The sequence below is a fragment of the Osmerus mordax genome, chromosome 9, assembly GCF_038355195.1.
Source record: "Osmerus mordax isolate fOsmMor3 chromosome 9, fOsmMor3.pri, whole genome shotgun sequence".
NCBI lineage: Eukaryota > Metazoa > Chordata > Actinopteri > Osmeriformes > Osmeridae > Osmerus > Osmerus mordax.
In genome coordinates, this window is record NC_090058.1 from 5637522 (window position 1) to 5657267 (window position 19746).

Consider the following 19746-nt stretch of genomic DNA (forward strand, 5'->3'; position numbering starts at 1 on the left):
CAGAGTGGAGAGACCTCAACTGGAGTTCCCGCGGAAGACGTGGGGAATCCTCACTGAAAATGCCGCACAAGGGGAAAAAAGACAAGGTAAAGTTTATATGGACTACATTTGAGATTAAATTGTTGTTGTAACTTATATTATAAAATTATTTATCTGTCTTTTTCCTTATTTCCTTCTTTCTCTTTCTTTCTTGCTGTCTTTCTTTTTGTTTTTAGGAATCTTCTAAGCACGGTAAATCAAGCAGATCTGGAGGCAAAAACGGACAGTCAAATGACCAAGAGGTAGGATGAGGTCAGACAGATGCTGACAATTTTCCTTTAATCTTTACCCCTCTATAGTTAAGGCAGGGCGTTTTAAAAGGCAGTAAGTAGAACAGCAATTATTTTCTGAATGCATTGGTTCAGTCTCAGGATTTATTTCCTTTTTTTTTTTGCTGTAAAAAAGATACCAACATCTTATCATCTCAAGTGATGGTTGGGTGTGTTGGTCAAAATATTATTTTATATATGTGAGGTTTTAATTTTAATTTATTTGTTAATGTTAGGGTTAGAGAAGTCTGTGTTTATTGGACTCTGTGTGAGCTGTGACAGGAAATAGGCAGCTCTATCGCAGGTTAATTGGGGTTAGTGGGAAAAGGCAAGAAGGCTTAATGAAAGATGTCAGCGTTCAGGAATCTTCTTTTGGCCTTTAGATCCTCTTTAGCTTTAGCATCTGACCATAATAGCCAAGGACAGACAGACAGTCTCTCTCTCCTCTCTCTCTCTCTCTCTCTCTCTCTCTCTCTCTCTCTCTCTCTCTCTCTCTCTCTCTCTCTCTCTCTCTCTCTCTCTCTCTCTCTCTTACAGATCTAATGTTTAATGGTATGCTCAACGACAGTCACTGTGCACTGGTTTATCTACTGTTCGTCTATATCTGCCAAAACCACTCTCAGTGTTCCTCTGCATGTAAGCCAATGCACAGGATCTGCACTCTATCCCCAGTGTAGCCTGTATACCTGGAGGCTGTTCCCTCCAAATAATATAATCTGATCACTGTTTAGCTCAGTCATCTGTCTGACATTGACTAGAAGTTGGCCTCTAATGTCTGCCATGTGCCAGTCTTTACTGTACATTTGATAGTTAGTGGAGATACTGATACCAGCTTACATAACAACTGTCTGTCCATGGATAGCTCTATCAGTTCCTATCAGAATTCTCTGACAGAGAACTCTGTCACATCGCCTGTCAACAGATAAAGTACCAAGCCAGGGTTCAGGTTCCCTCCCAGGGAATCACCTGATCTGATTCGGAAAGGAACATGACCCTTAACCACATCTCCCTGACCCCCCTCCCTAGCTCTTCTACTTGCCGCTCATTTGGGTAATTGTGATCCTTGGCTTCCTCAGGCCAGGAACTGCCTCCTGGCGTAACGGGAACCTTTTCTCTGCGACTCTTGTTTCCTCAGGGCTCCAGTAAGAAGGTGCCCCCCACGGCCCAGCTTCTGAGGGTGAAACCGCCGGGCTCCCATTCAGCCCTAAAGAAGGACAGGAGGCTGAGTGCGTCCTGTTTCCCACTCAGCCAGAACAGGGAGCTACAGAACCTGGCTGCTCTTGCAGGTACACATTCATCAACAACACACACCACTCAATCAAAACAATCCGAAACAGTACAGTAAACGGGATCTCACAGCCACAGTATGCTGCACGCCCGTTTCACAACAGCAACTATCTTCTCATCATACCCTGTTCACTAGTGTCCCTCACGACTGAATGGACAGCATCAGGGTGCCCCTAAAAGGTCAATCTGTAAGAACATCTGCATCTCTTGTGCTCAGATCCTAATACTGTATGTCCAAATCAGGAGTTGGGAACAATACGTAGAGCATCGGGTCCCTTCTGCCTTTATTTTTTGTCTATCCACCTGCCTTTAAGTATTGCAAGCACAAGGACCTATGTGACTTCAAAAAAACTTTAGGGGGCGGGGTCACACCTTCACATCAACTATTCACAACCTGAGGGGATTCTCTTGACGGACTGTGGAAGCTACTGGCCCGGTCGGACTGTATTATTGATAGCAGGACGGATGCATGGCTGCACGTTTCTTATACCGCGGCTCACATCCAGTCAACTGGATCTGAAGGAACCAGATATTTCCTGCCAAGGGCTTACCTGTGTAAGATAAGACTGACTCGAAAAGAAGAGAGAGAGGGACAGAGGTCGAGAGGAAGAGACGTCGAGAGGGAAAGAGACAGTGAGAGAGAAAGAGACAGCGATCGACCCACTGTTTGTTGTTGGGGTTTGCGTCACAACAAGATCATGTTTTTTCTTTCCACCTGCAGTAGTAATGGTAATGTGTAGCCTTGCTGTTCATCTCTCTAACTTGAGAGACAGATAGACACAATGGTTGCTTTTGTTTTTACTCTGCGTGATGCGATAAAAGATGAGACAGAGTTGAGGTTTTCTCGTTCACATGAATCTTTAATGACTTCTTTGTTTACATGCTGCATTACAGACAAGTACAGGGCTAAGTAGGTTCCAGAAGGCTATTCTACACTGCAGCACACTGGTCTGACCTGGGCCTACTTATGGAGTCCTACATAGAGTCTCATAGGATGTGGCTGTGAGTGTCTGCTTGTTACATATTCACCCACTTAGCAGAATCGGCGGGTATCTCAAAAGAGGCGTGGTAAATCTGCTGATTCTGTCTAGCTGTCTTTGGCAGCCTGAGTGGAGAGGCACAGTGAGGTGAGGTGAGGAAGTTGTGAACGCTGAGACACACATGAATGGATTTGGGCACTGGGGTTGTTATTGTTAGCAGTTGGCTATTTAGGACAGTCCTAGAATTGGGTTGTGATGCCCCAGGCCACTGATGTAACCCGGAAACACATCCAGAGAAGAATAATCCCAGTTCAGGCATATGACCTTCACGAAAGGCTGCCCAGCAGGATTTTGTATTGGTTTGGGAAATGACACTGCAGCAGTTCTAATATCTATTTATCTTCAAATAACATTCATCCACAAACTGTTGCTGAAAATCTATAGGCCTAGTGAAGGCAGTGTCTAACAAGCTAACAAAACAAGCATAATTGCTGTTGGAGCATTTCTTGAATCAGGTGATTTTCTCCTCCTAAATGTATGACCAGCCTGTGCTACTGAGCACCGTATCTGTGAACTGTAGTGCCATCTAGTGGCTAAAAGGCTAACTACCCATGCCCTCCCTGTCCTTTCTCGTCACTCAAAACTGTATATCAGTCGTAGCACTGAAGCTATGATGATGTCCTCATTTAATGATACCAATAGCCTTTATATGATTTATGATCACATGTTTGGGCAGAAAGGGAAAAGTGTCGATAGTAAGCTTCTCAAGAAGAATTTAGCGGTCTGTTCATCAGAAACGATTCAAACAGGATATTTGATTCTTCTCTCTGTGCCTCCTTTGCCATTAATACTTCAAACCTGTCCTGACCAATAGTAAAGAGTCTTAGAAGACCCTTCCCACGAGGCTCCACTTCTGGTTGCTATCGAGTTGGAATGTGCTACAGCTGGGGAATAGGAAAGTGTGAGAGAAATTAGAGAAACCAGAAAAAGGGAGAGGACAAACTTCTGGCAAGAGGGGGCTTGAAAGATGCCAAAGAGACCATGCATGATAGAGAAATTGACTTGTGAGGCCTGAGAGAATGGTTAAAGAGAGACCAGGTGAATTGAGACCAGAGAAGGGATAGAGGCCTGTAAGAAACAGGCAAAAAAATAATGGATTATAATAAAGGAAAGGAAAATCGAGAGAAGAAGAGAGAAAGGGTCTGGAGGAATTAGCGAGATGCCCAGCTGTCCAGAAAGGTCTGGCCTTAGGGTTTGGGTGTGTGTATGCTGTGTGTTTGTGTGTGAGGTGGACACAGTTGTGAGACTCCTAATATGGGTCTGCTTTACTGCTAATTGACATTGCTTTTGATTTCTTGATTCCTCCTTTTACTATTACCCCACATACATTTGACTTTCTGGTTTGGCGTTGTGGGTTTGTTGTGTGGTCAATATGATTTCTTGTAAATGAGATGAATATTTGTAAGAGGAAGTTGCTTCAACATTCAAAGAGGAAATACGGTATACAGTATCTTGTAGGGCATTGTTGTTTGTGTAAAATAAACAGTGATGGGTTAGCAAGAGAAAAGTGGAGTGAAATGTGTGTGGTGGGGAATGTGGATGAGTGGGCGCGGATTTAATTATGTACATTTGTGTTTCTTACTAATTTCCTGATAACTGTTCGTAAATTCCCATAATTTCTAATTATGTATGCTGGTCTGGATTGTTGTTAGTTAGTCTTCCAACAAACAGTCTAGATGTCCCAAAATGAAATTGGCAATATATATTTGTATAAACATACACTATCATTTTTTTGTAAGTACATAATTATGGTATGTTAATTGCAAGCTCATTCTTTATGTGTATTTTCATCCACCAGTGGAGAATGATTGCAATTTTGGCCCAGTCTTGTGCTGTGATGTATTAGTTACAGAGGGTAGGCTGGGCCCTAACCCTAGTCCTGGGTCAGATATATCACAGGCCCCTGTAGTCTGGGGCTGTGTATGGGAGAGCAAGATCTGATCTGAGACCAGAGGCTGAGGCTATACTCCTCCCCCAGCGTCACAGGGCCAAATTCCACAGCTAGTCCCACCCCCTGCTGCTCTTGTCCAATCCCCTCCCCCCCTCCTCTTGCAGCCCTCCCCGTGTGTGCTTGCTCAGCCAATCGGCTGTCTCCCTTCCTGTTGACGTCACTGCCCAGTCCGTTCCCTCCAGCGGAGCTTCATTTTCTCGTCTGCTTTGTGCTAAAATGGAGTCTGCCTGCTGGCCCTAGAGGCTCGCCTGCCTGCTGGAGGTTAGATGTTGACATGCAGTAAGGCTGGTGACAGGATGGTGGTGGACGCTCCCAACTCCAATGGGCCTTTCCAGCCCGTGGCCCTCATGCACTTCAGAGGTATGTAGAGAGACCATTGTTCCTGTGTCCTGGGCTGGAGCCGGGGAATCTGGGGGAGCTGTGACAGAGACGCTCCTCTCTACCGGTCTGCTCTGCTCAAATGGAGATAAGCTGCCGGTCTTTGTATCTGCTGATGGGTTGTTCGGAGAGGGACCCACTTGGATTGATATGGAGCAGATGAGTGTGGTTCTCTTGGACAGGGAGCCAGGTTTCCAGGGAGAGAGAGAGCTGCAGAATAGCAGGTTTTACAGACCAGCTCTCTCTCTCTCTCTCTCTCTCTCTCTCTCTCTCTCTCTCTCTCTCTCTCTCTCTCTCTCTCTCTCTCTCTCTCTGCCCATCCCCCCACCAGCCTGCTGATGGAGGAGGAAGTGAGGTCATAGCCTAGGGAAGGGTTTTCTCTTTTTCTCTACCTCTCTATGTATCTGTGTGTTGTTTTCTGTGTGTTTGGTGTGCATGTGTGTGTGTGTCATCATAGTTCTTTCCTCGTTTTGCAATTACAGATAGCTCAGTTTGCGTTTTCCCACTGTCTTTCCTTAAATCCTTGCTCTCTCTCTCTCTCTCTCTCTCTCTCTCTCTCTCTCTCTCTCTCTCTCTCTCTCTCTCTCTCTCTCTCTCTCTATCTATCTCTCTCTCTCCACCTTTCTGTCTATGTCTGTCTTTTCTCTCCTTCTCTCACTGTCTTGCCCTCCCACTCTCTGTTCTAGTTGGCCGAAGGTATGTGGAATACTCCAGTTCATCAGAGTCTGAGTGCCTTAGCCAGCCTCAGCCCTCTCTATTCCCCACCAGCTAGTTTCCTTTTCAATGTTCTTCACTCATGTCCATCAGTAATAGTTCAGTCCAGGCCCTCAATTGTCCTAAAAAAAGGAGTGCTTGCATTTGCATCTGTATACAGAGAAACCCAGTGGGGGTATTTTACGTGTGTACAGAAACTTTATCAGTGCGAGGTTATGTAACAACACCAATCTACTGTGGCATGGTCAGGGTTGAGCAGCCTCTCTCTCTTACTCTCTTTTCCACTCCCTCTCTCTGTCTCTCTCGCTCTCTTTCTTTGTCCCACAAGCTCCAAGAGTTCTAGATCTGGGCCCACCATCACACTTCCAGACGTGTGTTCTGTGTGTGTTTTCACATGTTCAGTGTCCCTGGCGTTTGGGTGTCTTTGTGTGAGGAGTGACATGAGGCCAGGTGCTGCAGTCCCAGAGCACACCAGGGTGACAACACTGCTGTCTGTGCTCCACAATATGACAACCATGCAAATTGACCAAGTAAAACCAAACATGGCTTTTTTAATATAATATGTTAGCTTATCTGTATGGTCTGCATGGTCATCATACTTAAATTACTTTAACCTCCATTATTAGATTTAGTCAGATACGTATGTCTTGTTATGCTGTAAAGGGCATCATCATTGTGATCCAATATCCCTTTAAACAGTTCACTCAGTCTACAGTTCTTCAATTATGTAATAACCAAATTCTAATACCACAAATCACAGGGCTATGTTACAGTTAGAACTGTTTTAGTGTAATTGTAGCAAATACCTATATGCCGGTATCTTCAGCCATCTGTCCTGGCCAAGCCCTTACTGTTCTCATGAGAGAAGAAAAAGAACCACAACAAAGATGGTGCTCGTGACATTCTGTTTCATGGTTCAGTCTGGTTTAGTACATGAACTCTGCCATCTAATTTGTCTTCAGTGGATGTTGGTGTCAGGAGATTCAACCTCCCTCCCCTGCAGAGTGGTGAGGATGTGGAGGGGGATATCTAGTACTATCTATTTCTATCATCTACAGGCCTCGGGCTGAAAGGAAAGAGATAAAGATAGAGAAATAGCGCCAGGGAGCGCATGAGCGTTAGTGACAGTTTGACAGAGAGAGACGGAGGGAGAGAGACACAGAAAGAGAGACGGAGGGAGAGAGAGAGAAGGAGAGAGGAAGTGTGTTAAACCCTGATTTAGGCCTGTGTGTCATAGATGCTGACTGGCAGCAGGCAGGTAGGGTAGTTCACATGACCTTCACCTATACCAGTTACCAACAACCAGTAAAGCCACATTTTAGGAATACTAGCTATTGAATACTGCCAATGAAACATTGCAACCTAACCTCAACATGCATGCCTTACATCAACAGCCTTAACTTAAGCATCAATGTGTATTACTACCACTATTCCTGGCATCCTCTATAGTTAGTACACAACTCTTAAGTCTCTCCAGTCCACCTCTCAGCTCTCCCGGATGGGTGTGTGTCTGCCTTGTTGACTTGCCCTTTAAGGCCACCGTCTCACCTGGTGAATGGTTACTGGACACTTCAAGGGGCAGGGCAAGGGATGTCGCCTAGCAACAGAGACGGAGAAGTGAGCACATGTTGATTAGACAGCCGCACCCTCCTACCCTCCCCTCTCCGAAACCCTCCCCTCCCTTCTTCTCCCCTCACCCCCACCTGAGCCTGTTGAAAAAAAGACTTATATGCCCAATGCTGTTTATGTGCCACCCTCTGCTGTCATGCTGGCACCATGTGCCATCACAGCACTATGTGTGTGTGTGGTGTGTGTGTGTGTGTGTGTGTGTGTGTGTGTGAGAACTGTGCCACATTGACACATAAGATTAACGGTTGCTGTCATGTTCATTTGTTTGTAGTACTTCTTGTTGATGTGTTGTTGAAACTATATGTGTGTAAGAATGTGTGCATACATTTGTTTGTGTGTGTATTTATGTATGTGTGAGTGAGTGTGTGTATAAGTGAGTATGTAGGTGTATGTATATGTGTGTGTGTGTGTGTGTGTGTGTGTGTGTGAGTGAGTGAGTGTGTGTGTGTGTGTGTGTGTGTGTATGAGTGTGTGTGAGTAAATGTGTGTCTGCATGAGTGTGTATGTGAGGGAGTGTTTCTCAGGGTTTCTTAGACAACGCGTTCTGTTACTAGAACTAGTAGTAGCAGAGAACCAAGGAACAGTGCGGGCCCACAGTTTTGAATACGTGTCTTGGATATGTGTGTGGAATCAAAACCCTCTTTTTACTTCAGTTGTCCAGAAAAAAAGACCTCAGAGCTCCCAGAGTCCCTGCTTAACTCACTGGTGTTCCTCTTTCGTTTGCCTCTCCAATCCCCCAGATGTGGCCCCTGCAGAGCAAGAGAAGCTGTTTATTCAGAAACTCCGTCAGTGCTGTGTCCTCTTCGACTTCCTGTCCGACCCTCTGAGCGATCTGAAATGGAAGGAGGTGAAGCGGGCGGCGCTGAGCGAGATGGTGGAGTACATCACCCACAACAGGAACGTCATCACAGAGCCCATCTACCCAGAGGTGGTGCACATGGTCAGTACCCAACAGACTGGGGCCTCAGTGGCACCGCAAAGGGCCGGATAAGGTTGAGACTGGGTTTGGGGCTAGAATGGAGCAGTGTTAGGCTAGGATTAGAGGGTGAATTGTGCTAGGAAGATAGGCAAGGAGGGCAGGTTGATATGGGGACAGACATGGTCTATAAGTAGGTCTAATAGCAGGCTGAGGCTTTGGTTTAGATTAAAACTAGATTTACCTACATTAAAAAAACAATTTTCTCTAAAGATCTCCATCAAAGCTTTCATAGTGACTGGGACACATATGTGGGAGATCTTAGTTCAAATTCAAGTTCAAGTCTTTTATTGTCAGATGCACAGACCAACACATGGTCAGACTGGGCACTGAAATTCTTAGGACAAGACATCGCAAAGCAACCTGGCATAACATGACATATAAGTACTATTAGGATAATCAACTCTGACAATTCTCAGAAGCTAGGCTGAGACAAGAGATCAGTGTGTCCCAGGACACCTGCAGGCAGCCCAGGCCAGCCTGGCTGTCTGAGAATAGCTCCTACAGGTCAGTTGATTATGCTGGACAGAAAGAAGACTACACTGGCGATCCCTCACTGTAGCACATGACACACTCGTAAAGAACACAACACACAGTCACACCAAACCACAACACACACTCCTAAAGAACACAACACACAGTCACACCAAACCACAACACACACTCCTAAAGAACACAACACACAGTCACACTAAACCACAACACACACTTCTAAAGAACACAATATATACAGTCATAGTAGAACAATACACACATTCCTGTAGTGACTCATCCTGCATGCTACTTCTTTGAAGGGTCTGGCTCATAGATTGCACAGATTAGAAACTGTTGAAAGTCGATACAGATGTCTATAGAAAAGTGTGCCTATGGTTTAGTATTAAATCAAACTCAGTTTTCTCTCCTCTCTTACCAGTGGCTTCTCTCCTCTCTTCCTCCAGTTTGCTGTGAACATGTTCAGGACGTTGCCTCCTTCGTCCAACCCCACAGGGGCAGAGTTTGACCCAGAGGAGGATGAACCCACTCTGGAGGCAGCCTGGCCGCACCTTCAGGTAGGTGGAAGTCAGGGTCAGGGTCAGGGTCAGGGTCAGGGTCAGGGTCAGGGTCAGGGTCAGGGTCAGGGTCAGGGTCAGGGTTGGAGGTTATGGCTTAGATGCTCTGTTCACAACAACTCGTAATTACAAAAAAAATTCCACTGGTTATTCTATTTAGGAGGCAGTTGGGACAAAAGGCAGAGCTGAGTTTCAGGATGGAAGAGGATGCAGGAATAAGACACATGAATCCGCTTTTAATTTGTCTTTTTTTATTCTTTTCAGCTTGTCTACGAGTTTTTCCTCAGATTTCTAGAATCTCCCGACTTTCAACCTAACATAGCTAAGAAGTACATCGACCAGAAATTTGTAATGCAGGTAAGAACAGATAGATGTAAGACTAACTTAACTTAAAGTAGCCCGCTGAATAATAAATGCATATTAATGGTAATGAGCAATGCAATCTTTCCCTGTAAAAAATGTAAAGATGTATATACAAATAAAGCAAACTAAAGGAGGTTGATGTTCTTGCTACCTGTTCTGTGTGTGCAGCTTCTGGATCTTTTTGACAGTGAAGACCCCCGGGAGAGAGACTTCCTGAAGACCACCCTCCACAGGATCTACGGGAAGTTCCTGGGCCTGAGAGCCTACATCAGGAAACAGATCAATAACATCTTCTATAGGTAAGGAAGTGGATCAATAGCATCCTGTATAGCAGAGGAGCAGTCATCTGACCTCCCCAGGCCAATCGAAGATCTCAGGACTTCCACATGAACTGTGTTTTGCTGGGCTGTCTTTATGGTCTTAAGTGAGGCTCCAAGTTGAGTTTTGGAACTGAAAGAAGATTCTGTGCTTCCCTCAGGTTTATCTACGAAACGGAACACCATAATGGTATAGCTGAGCTGCTGGAGATACTGGGAAGGTAAGAGAGAACTGAGATCTGTCACGTTTCTGTTCTCTTAACACCACCCTCGGTTCCTCCTTGCTTCGGGAACTCATCTGCCATCACAGGGCTGTTTAGCAGCTTTGCTAGAAGAACACATTCTTCACCGTTTCAGTCATGTTAATCACAGGATGTTTTAGGGAAGACAGGAGGGAAATATATCATATTTCAGAATATCTAAGTGGGGCCATAAAGTCAAAATGTTGCCTTGTGTTTTTAAGGTAAAGGTACAACAGGTAAGATTTTGTCAGCAAAAAAAGAAAGGTTTTGTTACATATAAACAGGTTGTGTAAGCTAATGAGGCCCTCTGAGAGTTCTTTAGCAACACAGACAGCTCAGTGCCAGTGGAAGTAAAATTTCCAATTTGTGAAAGGTCCCACTACTTTCCAGCCAATTATGTTCCAGCAATCCTGTTCCAGCCAATTGCCTTCCTCCTCTGCTTATTTTGTGAAAGCACTGTTAATCAAACTCGAGCTGGAGGAAAGTAGGGAAGTTCAATCAAACGTGGGGGTGCTGTTTCTTTTCCTATTGCAGCATTAAGGGTTCACCGAGTGGCAGCTTGGCCATCTAACTCCAGAGTGTATGTTTTGTTTGCTTTTGTTCAGTATAATCAATGGGTTTGCCTTACCACTGAAAGAAGAGCACAAGATCTTCCTGCTGAAGGTCCTATTGCCTCTGCACAAAGTCAAATCACTCAGTGTTTATCATCCACAGGTGAGACCTCTGTCTGTCTTTCGCTCTGTTTGTTCGATTTTAGGGGGTGAGTGGGGGGTGAGGGACCAATAAAAGCTGTTGGACGTTATTGGACACCTGACATTAAAAGTGTCAGTAACTATGGAAACGGCTCTCTTCTAGATTTAGCTTGTACTGCACTAATTGTGTGTGTGTGTGTGTTTTCTAGCTGGCCTACTGTGTGGTGCAGTTTCTAGAGAAGGACAGCACTCTCACTGAACCGGTAAGTCAGTTGGATTGTCAAACTATTTGAAAGGATGAACAGAAGACTTCTATGGCCATATGGTTTTTTCATAGCACTATTACTATTAATACTCCGGTCCTCTCAGGTGGTGATGGCCCTGCTGAAGTACTGGCCAAAGACCCACAGCCCCAAGGAGGTGATGTTCCTCAATGAGCTGGAGGAGATCCTGGATGTCATTGAGCCGTCCGAGTTTGTCAAGGTCCAGGAGCCACTCTTCAGACAGCTCGCCAAGTGTGTCTCCAGCCCACATTTCCAGGTAGCCCATCACCTGACCTGGCTGACTATCTGGCTGATTATCTGGTTGACTATCTGTTGACTTACTATCTGACTGACTGGCTGGCTGAGTATCTGGCTGGTTGGCTGACTAGCTAGCTTCCTGACTGATGCTTCACTGTTGATAATGTGTGTGTGTGTGTGTGTGTGCAGGTGGCAGAAAGAGCTCTATACTACTGGAACAACGAGTACATCATGAGTCTGATCAGTGACAACGCAGCCAAGATCCTGCCCATCATGTTCCCCGCTCTGTACCGCAACTCCAAGACACACTGGAACAAGTGAGGCAGCGTTACCCTCTGACTGTTCTGGCTTTTAACTGCAGGACACTCCTGGCCTTTCACACAGCAACTTCTGTGCAGACTGTCTCATGGTGGTCTCCATCTTTTCCCTGTCTCTCTCTCTCTCTCTCTCTCTCTCTCTCTCTCTCTCTCTCTCTCTCTCTCTCTCTCTCCATTTCTCTCTCTCTCTCTCTATTTCCCTTTCTTGCTCTCTCTTTCTATCCCTCTTTCTCTCACTCTCTCTCTGTACAGGACCATCCATGGCCTCATTTACAATGCTCTGAAGCTTTTCATGGAGATGAACCAGAAGCTGTTTGATGACTGCACACAACAGTTCAGGGCAGAGAAGAATAAGTATGCATTGCAAATTGGCAACTCTTTCAACTTTTTCACTATTGTCACAATTTCTCCCCCACACACTTTATTATACATTATCACTACCATCCTGGCAGCTATGATAATGATTCTCATTCCCTGACTGTCAACAGAGAGAAGGCAAAGTCGAAAGAGCGAGAAGAAGCGTGGATCAAGATTGAGAACCTTGCCAAGTCCAACCCCCAGGTAACCAGATAAGACCCAACTCTACCCAACTGCAGCCCTGACTCCAAACTAACCCTAACACCTATTCCATATATACTATGTAAGCATAAGAACGAGAAAGAATTGCAGCAGTATTTTCAACCAGAAACTGGCCTGGTTTGTCAAGGCTGCTTGGCATCATCCACCAGTGAAGTGATCTTTGGCCTCTTCTACCATCATCTACCACCCCCTTCTTCTCCTCCATCTCCACCCCAATTTAAGTCAAAGTCATATGAACTTAGTAGCTATTACTAGTTATAGCACCCCTGCTCTTCAGCTTGTACTCCTTATTGACACCAAGAGGCTAAACTACCATCTCTAAACAGCATGTTTTTCTGCTTCTCCTGACCCATCTGTCTCTGCATGCCACTTACATTCTGTTTTCCATTCTTTCTGTTTTGTTTTTGTTTTCTTCACCGTAGCTCCTTGTGTATGTTGATTCCTCTGACCTCAATAGTCCGGTAGCTATGGAGACGGAGTTTGGCTTGATAGAAGATGTTGAGGGGTTAAAACAGACAATTAAAGATGGAGCCACTCAGGTAAACAACCTGACACTATTTTCCCCCCGGGGCTTGACCTGCGCCCCTGTCCTACTGCCGTTCCACAATATGATAAAAAAAACTAAAGAGATTGTCCTAACATGGTCTGTGTTAGAGGAATACCTAACTGTCATCTCCTCCCTCCTCCCTCTCCCTCCGCCCTCCCAGCTCCAGAGGGATCAGAGGAAGGAGCGTCCGTTAGTGCGCAGGAAGTCGGAGCTGCCTCAGGACATCTACACCGCCAAGGCCTTGGAGTCACACCGCCGCGCCGAAGACATGATCACCCCCCAGGACGGAATTTAAGCCCTGTCTTTCTCCTGGCCCTGCCCCCGCACTCCGGCTCCATGCAGAGGTTTACCCTGCATGGAGGGATGCACAACTGCCCTTTTCTCTAAGTCCTGCCCTCTCTCTTACCTCTCCCCATGCCTGGCCCCCCCTTGGTCCATCACCACCTACCCTCCTCCTCCCATAGACACACACACCTGTGAACCCCCCCTCCCCCATCCATCAACAGTTGTCACAATCATCTGCTTTCTCAGGTGTTTTTATTTAGAAGGGGGAAGGAAAATAATTCCCTGTCTTTATCTTCTGTCTCTACTCTCTCTACTCTCTTTCTCTCTCTCTCTCTCTCTCTCTCTCTCTCTCTCTCTCTCTCTCTCTCTCTCTCTCTCTCTCTCTCTCTCTCTTATCTGTCTCTCCTTCTCTGTTTAGCTGCATTTTCATTCCCCCCCATTCCTCTGCACACCATTCTGTATTCTCCATCTTCCCTTCCTACTTGCCCTGGGCTCACCACAGCAATGGAGAGCACAGACCACTGGGTCCAGCCCCTGTGGCAGGGGCTTGGTTAAGGACAGAGAGCTGAGCAGAGATGGCTGGCTGGCTGGAGAGGCTCCACCGGTGTCCTTTCAAAGGGAACAAACTCATAACAGAGATTGGCAGTTGAAAGATAAGACCTTCTGCTCATCCTCCTTTTTCTCTCTCCCCTTTTTTGTGTGTCTTTTTTTGTTCTTCACTCAATCCCAGGGACATCTTGTGAGTGCCAAGACTTTGTTGTGTTCTTTTATCTCTGTCTTCATGTTTCTCCATTTCTCTGCGATGTCAGCAGAGACTCAAGGCTGACAAGCTGGACACTTGTGTCTGTTAGCTGCCTTGTTCTGGGCTTCTGAGATCTCTACAATGCTCTTCTCAGCACACTGAGGCTAGCCCTGCTGACCTGCTCTAATGGTTCCTAGTGTCTATGGGAAAAAGGGTGGAAGAGGAGGGGAGGGGAAGGGACGAGGAGAAGGAGAGAAGGGCGGAGAGAGGACACTGTTGTCTGTGGTCACAGTTAGGGGTGACTCTCTAAATTTGTGCCATATGCAGCTTCCTCTCTTCACCCCTTGGTTGACTGTGAACCAGAGGACAGAATCTCATTGGGAGTCAGAGGTCCGACAGATTAATCTCATTGGCTGTCTGTGAGCCTGAGGACAAACTGAGGGATGGTGGCAGTTCAAACAATGGTACCTCGTTCACACAGAGAAGCAGTCTGGCATCAGGAACTAGGATTGGCCCAGCTCAGTTCAGTTCACCTCTGCTCAGCTCAGCTTGCAGGAAGGGTGTTAAGGGGAATGAGAAGCTTGTGAGTAAATAGCGACATCTCTCTTCCATCCCCAGAAATCCCTCTCTCTCTCTCTCTGTCTCTGAGACACCAGAGTGCCTTTGCTGTCAGGAGGAAGGAGAGAGGAACACACCCTATTCATTAGAACCAGATGCATACACACAAAAGCAGTCACATGTATACACACACGCACGCACACACATACACACACACACACACACACACAAGCAACTCAACACAAAGTTAACTGAACTACCTAAAAAGCACTTCCTGAAAACTTGAAAGTTGTGGCATGTTCGTGTATCTTTAATGAAGTTCTTTAATGTCTGGTCCAGTTTATGTGTTCAGTCTACTCTCTCAGCTAGTTATAACTCAGTGGAGGGTGTAAGGACCCCCAGTACTTGTACGCGTCTTATATGTACCATTGTTTGAACGTCATGAATCTGGTTTGTTTTTTTAACATTCTAGTTCTTCTCTGGTATGGGTTCTCACATTCTCTCTACTTGTTTGGTCTGGAGTTTTACATTCTAGGTCTTCTATACATGCTTTCTGGCTCCTGGAGACTGCAATCCCAGATGGCAGTTTTAGAGTTGCCTCGGCCAATGAAAAAGGCTGATACAAAAACATGGCCAATGAAAGAGGCCAATACTGAAACAAAGTGACATCAAGGTGTGGCTTGATAACTATATTAAAACTGTATTTGCTTGAATGCAAAAGATGTAAATGATACTACCATGTTAAACATGTCTCTTGTTTCCCTGGAAGAATAGCATTCACCAAACGTTTTTCCTCTCCATTAAAAAAATCCTAGTTTTTATAACATAGTACTGCTTGGAAAAAATGTTTTATCAGTTCGTGTTTTGTTTTTGTCCAGAGCTGTTGTGGATTGTTTTCTTGTTGAGAAATAAACTACCCATATAACAGGAAACGGAGAAAAACTGTTTTGGTGACTGTTTTTCTCTGTTTTTCTCCCTCTTGATTGCTTGGATGCAGCTTATTTGCAGCTTTTTAGGTTTAACATGTCATTTCCAAACTATGATAAATTAACAAGTGTCCTTTTGTATGTGACCTGTACTATATGGCTTCCTTTAATATTGTACATATGATTTACTTTGTTTTATGTAGTGTGATATATCTAGATTAATTTTGTACAAAATGGTCTGTACAGAATAAAAATACCATAGCAACCGAAAGCTGTCCATGTGGCACATACATTCTTCTTCTCCTGTTTTGCCTGTGAGTTGCTGCACCATTAGAAAATATTCTAATATTTTTTTGTTGAACCCTTCTCCAGATGTGTGACAGGTCCCCAGGCCGTCTGTGCTTGTCTCGCTGTCTCCACTGGTGTATAACTATATAGAATGAATAAAGAGGATATTTGAATTTATATTTTCAACCATAAATTACTTTTGGGTGTTGTTTTACTTCAGTGTCAAAGAAATCGAAGAAAAAAAAGATCACAGCTCACACACACAACTCTCCTCATTTAGCTTGTAGCTGACTGCAGTCAGTAGCAGTCCACTAGTTGTTTAAGATTAATCCACAAGAGGGTGCTGTTTAACTTCAGTGAAGGCTGTGTGAGTGAACCCTCCATCTGTGGCCCAAGACCTCCTATAAATCTAGGCCACAGCTCAGCAATACCACTCAGAGAACACGTTTTACACTTTTCACCTGACTTGACCTGACATAGCATTGGGATCAGACTAATAGAAGATTGATGGGCTCTGATCCAGCCTTTTATGACCCATCCACGTGCATTATGGATTACTTCCTGTTTCATTTGATTCCATTTCCACCAGTCTGGTAGCTTAACTCTCTCTGAGAGCGTGGGAGTGAGACATAAGGAAAGGGTCAGAAAGAGAGAGGAAGGGGGAGAGAGTGGAAGCAGAAATGACGGAGATGGAGGGAGAAAACGGGGGTGGAGGGATTTTTGAAATAATCCTATTTGAACCAAAAACCAATTTCCAAGAGTGACGTGCATGTGCAGCCCTCATAATTAAACAGATAAAGTGATCAACAAGATTGAAGTCACGCGGTGACAAACAACTGCAAGCATAAAACAAGCGAGGCAGAGAAAACGAGAGTGGAAGAGGGAGGGGGAGTATTACGTCAGCTCAGTACAGAAGGTGAAGACCGGGTAAGGAGATTGGTGATCCTTAGTCTGCTGGATAGGATTCAGCAACAAGGACAATTCCATTCTGTAGTGGGTGGTGAACATATGAGTCGGATTGTTAAACTATGGTATTTAATCACTGGGTTCGTGGGTAATAAAGAGTACAGTTCAGCCTTATCATGCAGTGGAAACTGTAACAGCATGGAGAAAGAGGTTCCGATGTTCTCTTTGTTTTTGTGTGTCTGTGTGTGTGTGTGTGGAGGGGAAGTAGAGAGATCATGTGAGGCGAGTGGTCAAGGGAGGGAGTTAAATAGGAATAAATAAAGAGTTATTCACCTCACATGGTAAAGCTGGAAAAGTGCTGATGAGGAAAGTGCATGTTAGGAAAGTAAAATTCCAAAGAATAAATACATTAAAAGCATAAATATGCCAACATTTCCTGACACTTTAATCCTAATCTGTGTTCACTCTATTTAAATCCTGGAAAACCCATACAACAGGAATAAAGCATTTGACGACAACAAGCAGATTATCATACACACTGGGATTGAAGGGATAGGAGAGAGTGAGGTGAGGGGTCAACCTCTGTTATTACACCGGATATTATAGCATTTAGACAATGAGCACTATGATGACTCCTAACTTATTACCGGATAGATTTGGTGTTTGTTTTTGGGATCCACCGGCTGTTCCCTATGCTGCTCTGAGCCCGGGAGGGAGAGGAGGCACGGCACGGACCCTCTCAGACTGGAATCCACCTTTAATCTGACCAGATCACCCCTCCACACACACACACACACACACACACACACCTGCACAAAAAGCACACACACATACGCCGCCTCCTAAATTATTACTTCAGCCTGAACAATTTGCAATATGATGGCACAGATGGAATAGGTTGAACCCCAATCAAATTCATAGCTATACGGAATATCTAGTGATCTCTTACTAGTGTCCCTGTTCACTGGCTTTGTCACGTCTGGGGCCTGTCTGGGCTGCAGGGCATCACAAGACATTACTAAGAAGAACACAGAAAAAAAACAAGCCTTTTACAAAACAAAAGCAATCGTTTCAACTCTGCAACACAGTCTCATACACGTACCAGCAGTTGCAGGTTTTCTAGGAAGAACGCATTATAATAACTATCACTTCATTGAATACATACACAAAATGACAAACAGAATGTTTTTGAACCAGCCAGTACTTTAACCAGTTTTTTATAAAGATCTAAAAAGGCCCCATTGTTGTTAACGGATCACAGATTTGTACAATCCATGAAGAACCCCATCACCGAATTAAAAGATTTATCAATGAGATGAACATTCCACATTTGACCAATTGTGTACACACTTATTTTGCTTTGATGTATTTCTAGCATCCAGAGTGCAACAGTTTTTACATTTACATTACATTTAGTCAATACTCTTATCCAGAGCGACTTACAGTAAGTACAGGGACATTCCCCCCGACGCAAGTAGGGTGAAGTGCCTTGCCCAAGGGCACAACGTCATTACGCACAGCTAGGAATCGAACCGTCAACTTTATGATAAATAGCCCAATTCCCGAACCGCTCAGCCATCTGACCCCTTTTTACAGGCAGGTTCCTTCAGGAGAGAGACAGGTTCCCTCAGTAAAGATACAGTATTCCCTCAGTAGAGAGACAGGTTCCCTCAGTAAAGATACAGTATTCCCTCAGTAGAGAGACAGGTTCCCTCAGTAAAGATACAGTATTCCCTCAGTAGAGAGACAGGTTCCCTCAGTAAAGATACAGTATTCCCTCAGTAGAGAGACAGGTTCCCTCAGTAAAGATACAGTATTCCCTCAGTAGAGAGACAGGTTCCCTCAGTAAAGATACAGTATTCCCTCAGTAGAGAGACAGGTTCCATCAGTAAAGATACAGTATTCCCTCAGTAGAGAGACAGGTTCCATCAGTAAAGATACAGTATTCCCTCAGTAGAGAGACAGGTTCCCTCAGTAGAGGGACATTGTCTACCTCAGTGGAGTGACAAAGGGTGTCCTTGGTAGATACAGGGAAGGGTGCCCCCAGTGCATTAGAGGTGTAGCAGGGTTCATACCATGCTCCCTCCCTGGTCAGATGGCTGCCTGGGGTTCGCTACTTAGTACTCAGGCAGCCTCCAGCCTCACAGCCCCCTGCCCCCCACCTCCAGCCTCACAGCCCCCTGCCCCCCACCTCCAGCCTCACAGCCCCCTGCCCCCCACCTCCAGCCTCACAGCCCCCTGCCCCCCACCTCCAGCCTCACAGCCCCCTGCCCCCCACCTCCAGCCTCACAGCCCCCTGCCCCCTGCCCCCCACCTCCAGCCTCACAGCTCCCTGCCCCCTGCCCCCCACCTCCAGCCTGATTGTCCCATGTCCCAACCCGTCCTGTCCTGTTCTGTCTGTACCCGACCCTGAATGTCCTAGGTCTGGGCAGTTGGGCAGCTTTTTGTTTATGTCTAGTAGTGTGTGTCTAAGTTAATTGGTGAGGGCTTCTGAATGCTCCTGGATTGTCCCTGAAAAAATACAGATTGTGACTGTGCCACAATGTCACATCCTCAAAGCGTGCCAGATCCTCCACACAAGCACAGGATCTTGTGCTGTTGATGAACACGCTGTTCAACTTATTAGAGTTTAAGCTTCAGACTTGGTATAAATGCTCAAGAGAACAGCCGAGATTTCAGAATTTACAAGGGTAGAAAAATAGGTAACTTCCTTAAACCTTTGATGGATGTGTGGTGCACACAGATGAATGAAAACTGGTGCTGAACTGGAGAGTTGCATTTAATAACATGCACTCACATTTTAATTTGATTTCAGGAGCCCACATGCACCCATCTAACTCGGGCTGTAGCCCATCTTGCCTTCAGACTGGGTCATGTTTCATACTCCACAAGTCCAGATGTCTCAATTCAGTTAAATCTCCAATGCCTGCCTTAGCTATCAGGAAGACTGCAGTTCAGACAATGGCCTGAAGAAGGAGCTGTTGTATGTAGGCCAGGAAAGAAAAGGATGAGAAGGAGAAACAGAAAATGCGAGGGGAGAGAGAGGTCAGCTGAGGTGAGCAGTGGGATGGTAGGCTAAAGCCTCTCACAACCGCAACAAAATAGGAACCTAATCAGATAGAGACACAAAC

The 19746-nt window shown here is 45.3% G+C and overlaps 1 protein-coding gene across 4 annotated transcripts; it reads left to right on the top strand.

The window, feature by feature from the left end:
• The first annotated feature begins 25 nt into the window (after positions 1 to 25).
• On the top strand, positions 26 to 13560 carry ppp2r5ca (protein phosphatase 2, regulatory subunit B', gamma a). Of its 4 annotated transcripts, XM_067242936.1 has the most exons (16): positions 26 to 86; positions 216 to 281; positions 1444 to 1594; positions 8048 to 8247; positions 9222 to 9332; positions 9597 to 9689; positions 9864 to 9994; positions 10174 to 10233; positions 10860 to 10968; positions 11156 to 11209; positions 11316 to 11486; positions 11657 to 11784; positions 12037 to 12138; positions 12273 to 12345; positions 12786 to 12902; positions 13071 to 13560. In XM_067242936.1, the coding sequence occupies exons 1-16, from the start codon at positions 60 to 62 to the stop codon at positions 13203 to 13205; spliced, it is 1728 nt and encodes a 575-aa protein (XP_067099037.1). In that variant the 5' UTR covers positions 26 to 59; the 3' UTR covers positions 13206 to 13560. The 4 variants fall into 4 exon arrangements, with proteins under 4 accessions (XP_067099037.1, XP_067099038.1, XP_067099039.1 ...); XM_067242937.1 differs by lacking the exon at positions 12786 to 12902; XM_067242938.1 differs by lacking the exons at positions 26 to 86; positions 216 to 281; positions 1444 to 1594 and adding an exon at positions 4822 to 4946.
• The last annotated feature ends 6186 nt before the right edge of the window (positions 13561 to 19746 follow it).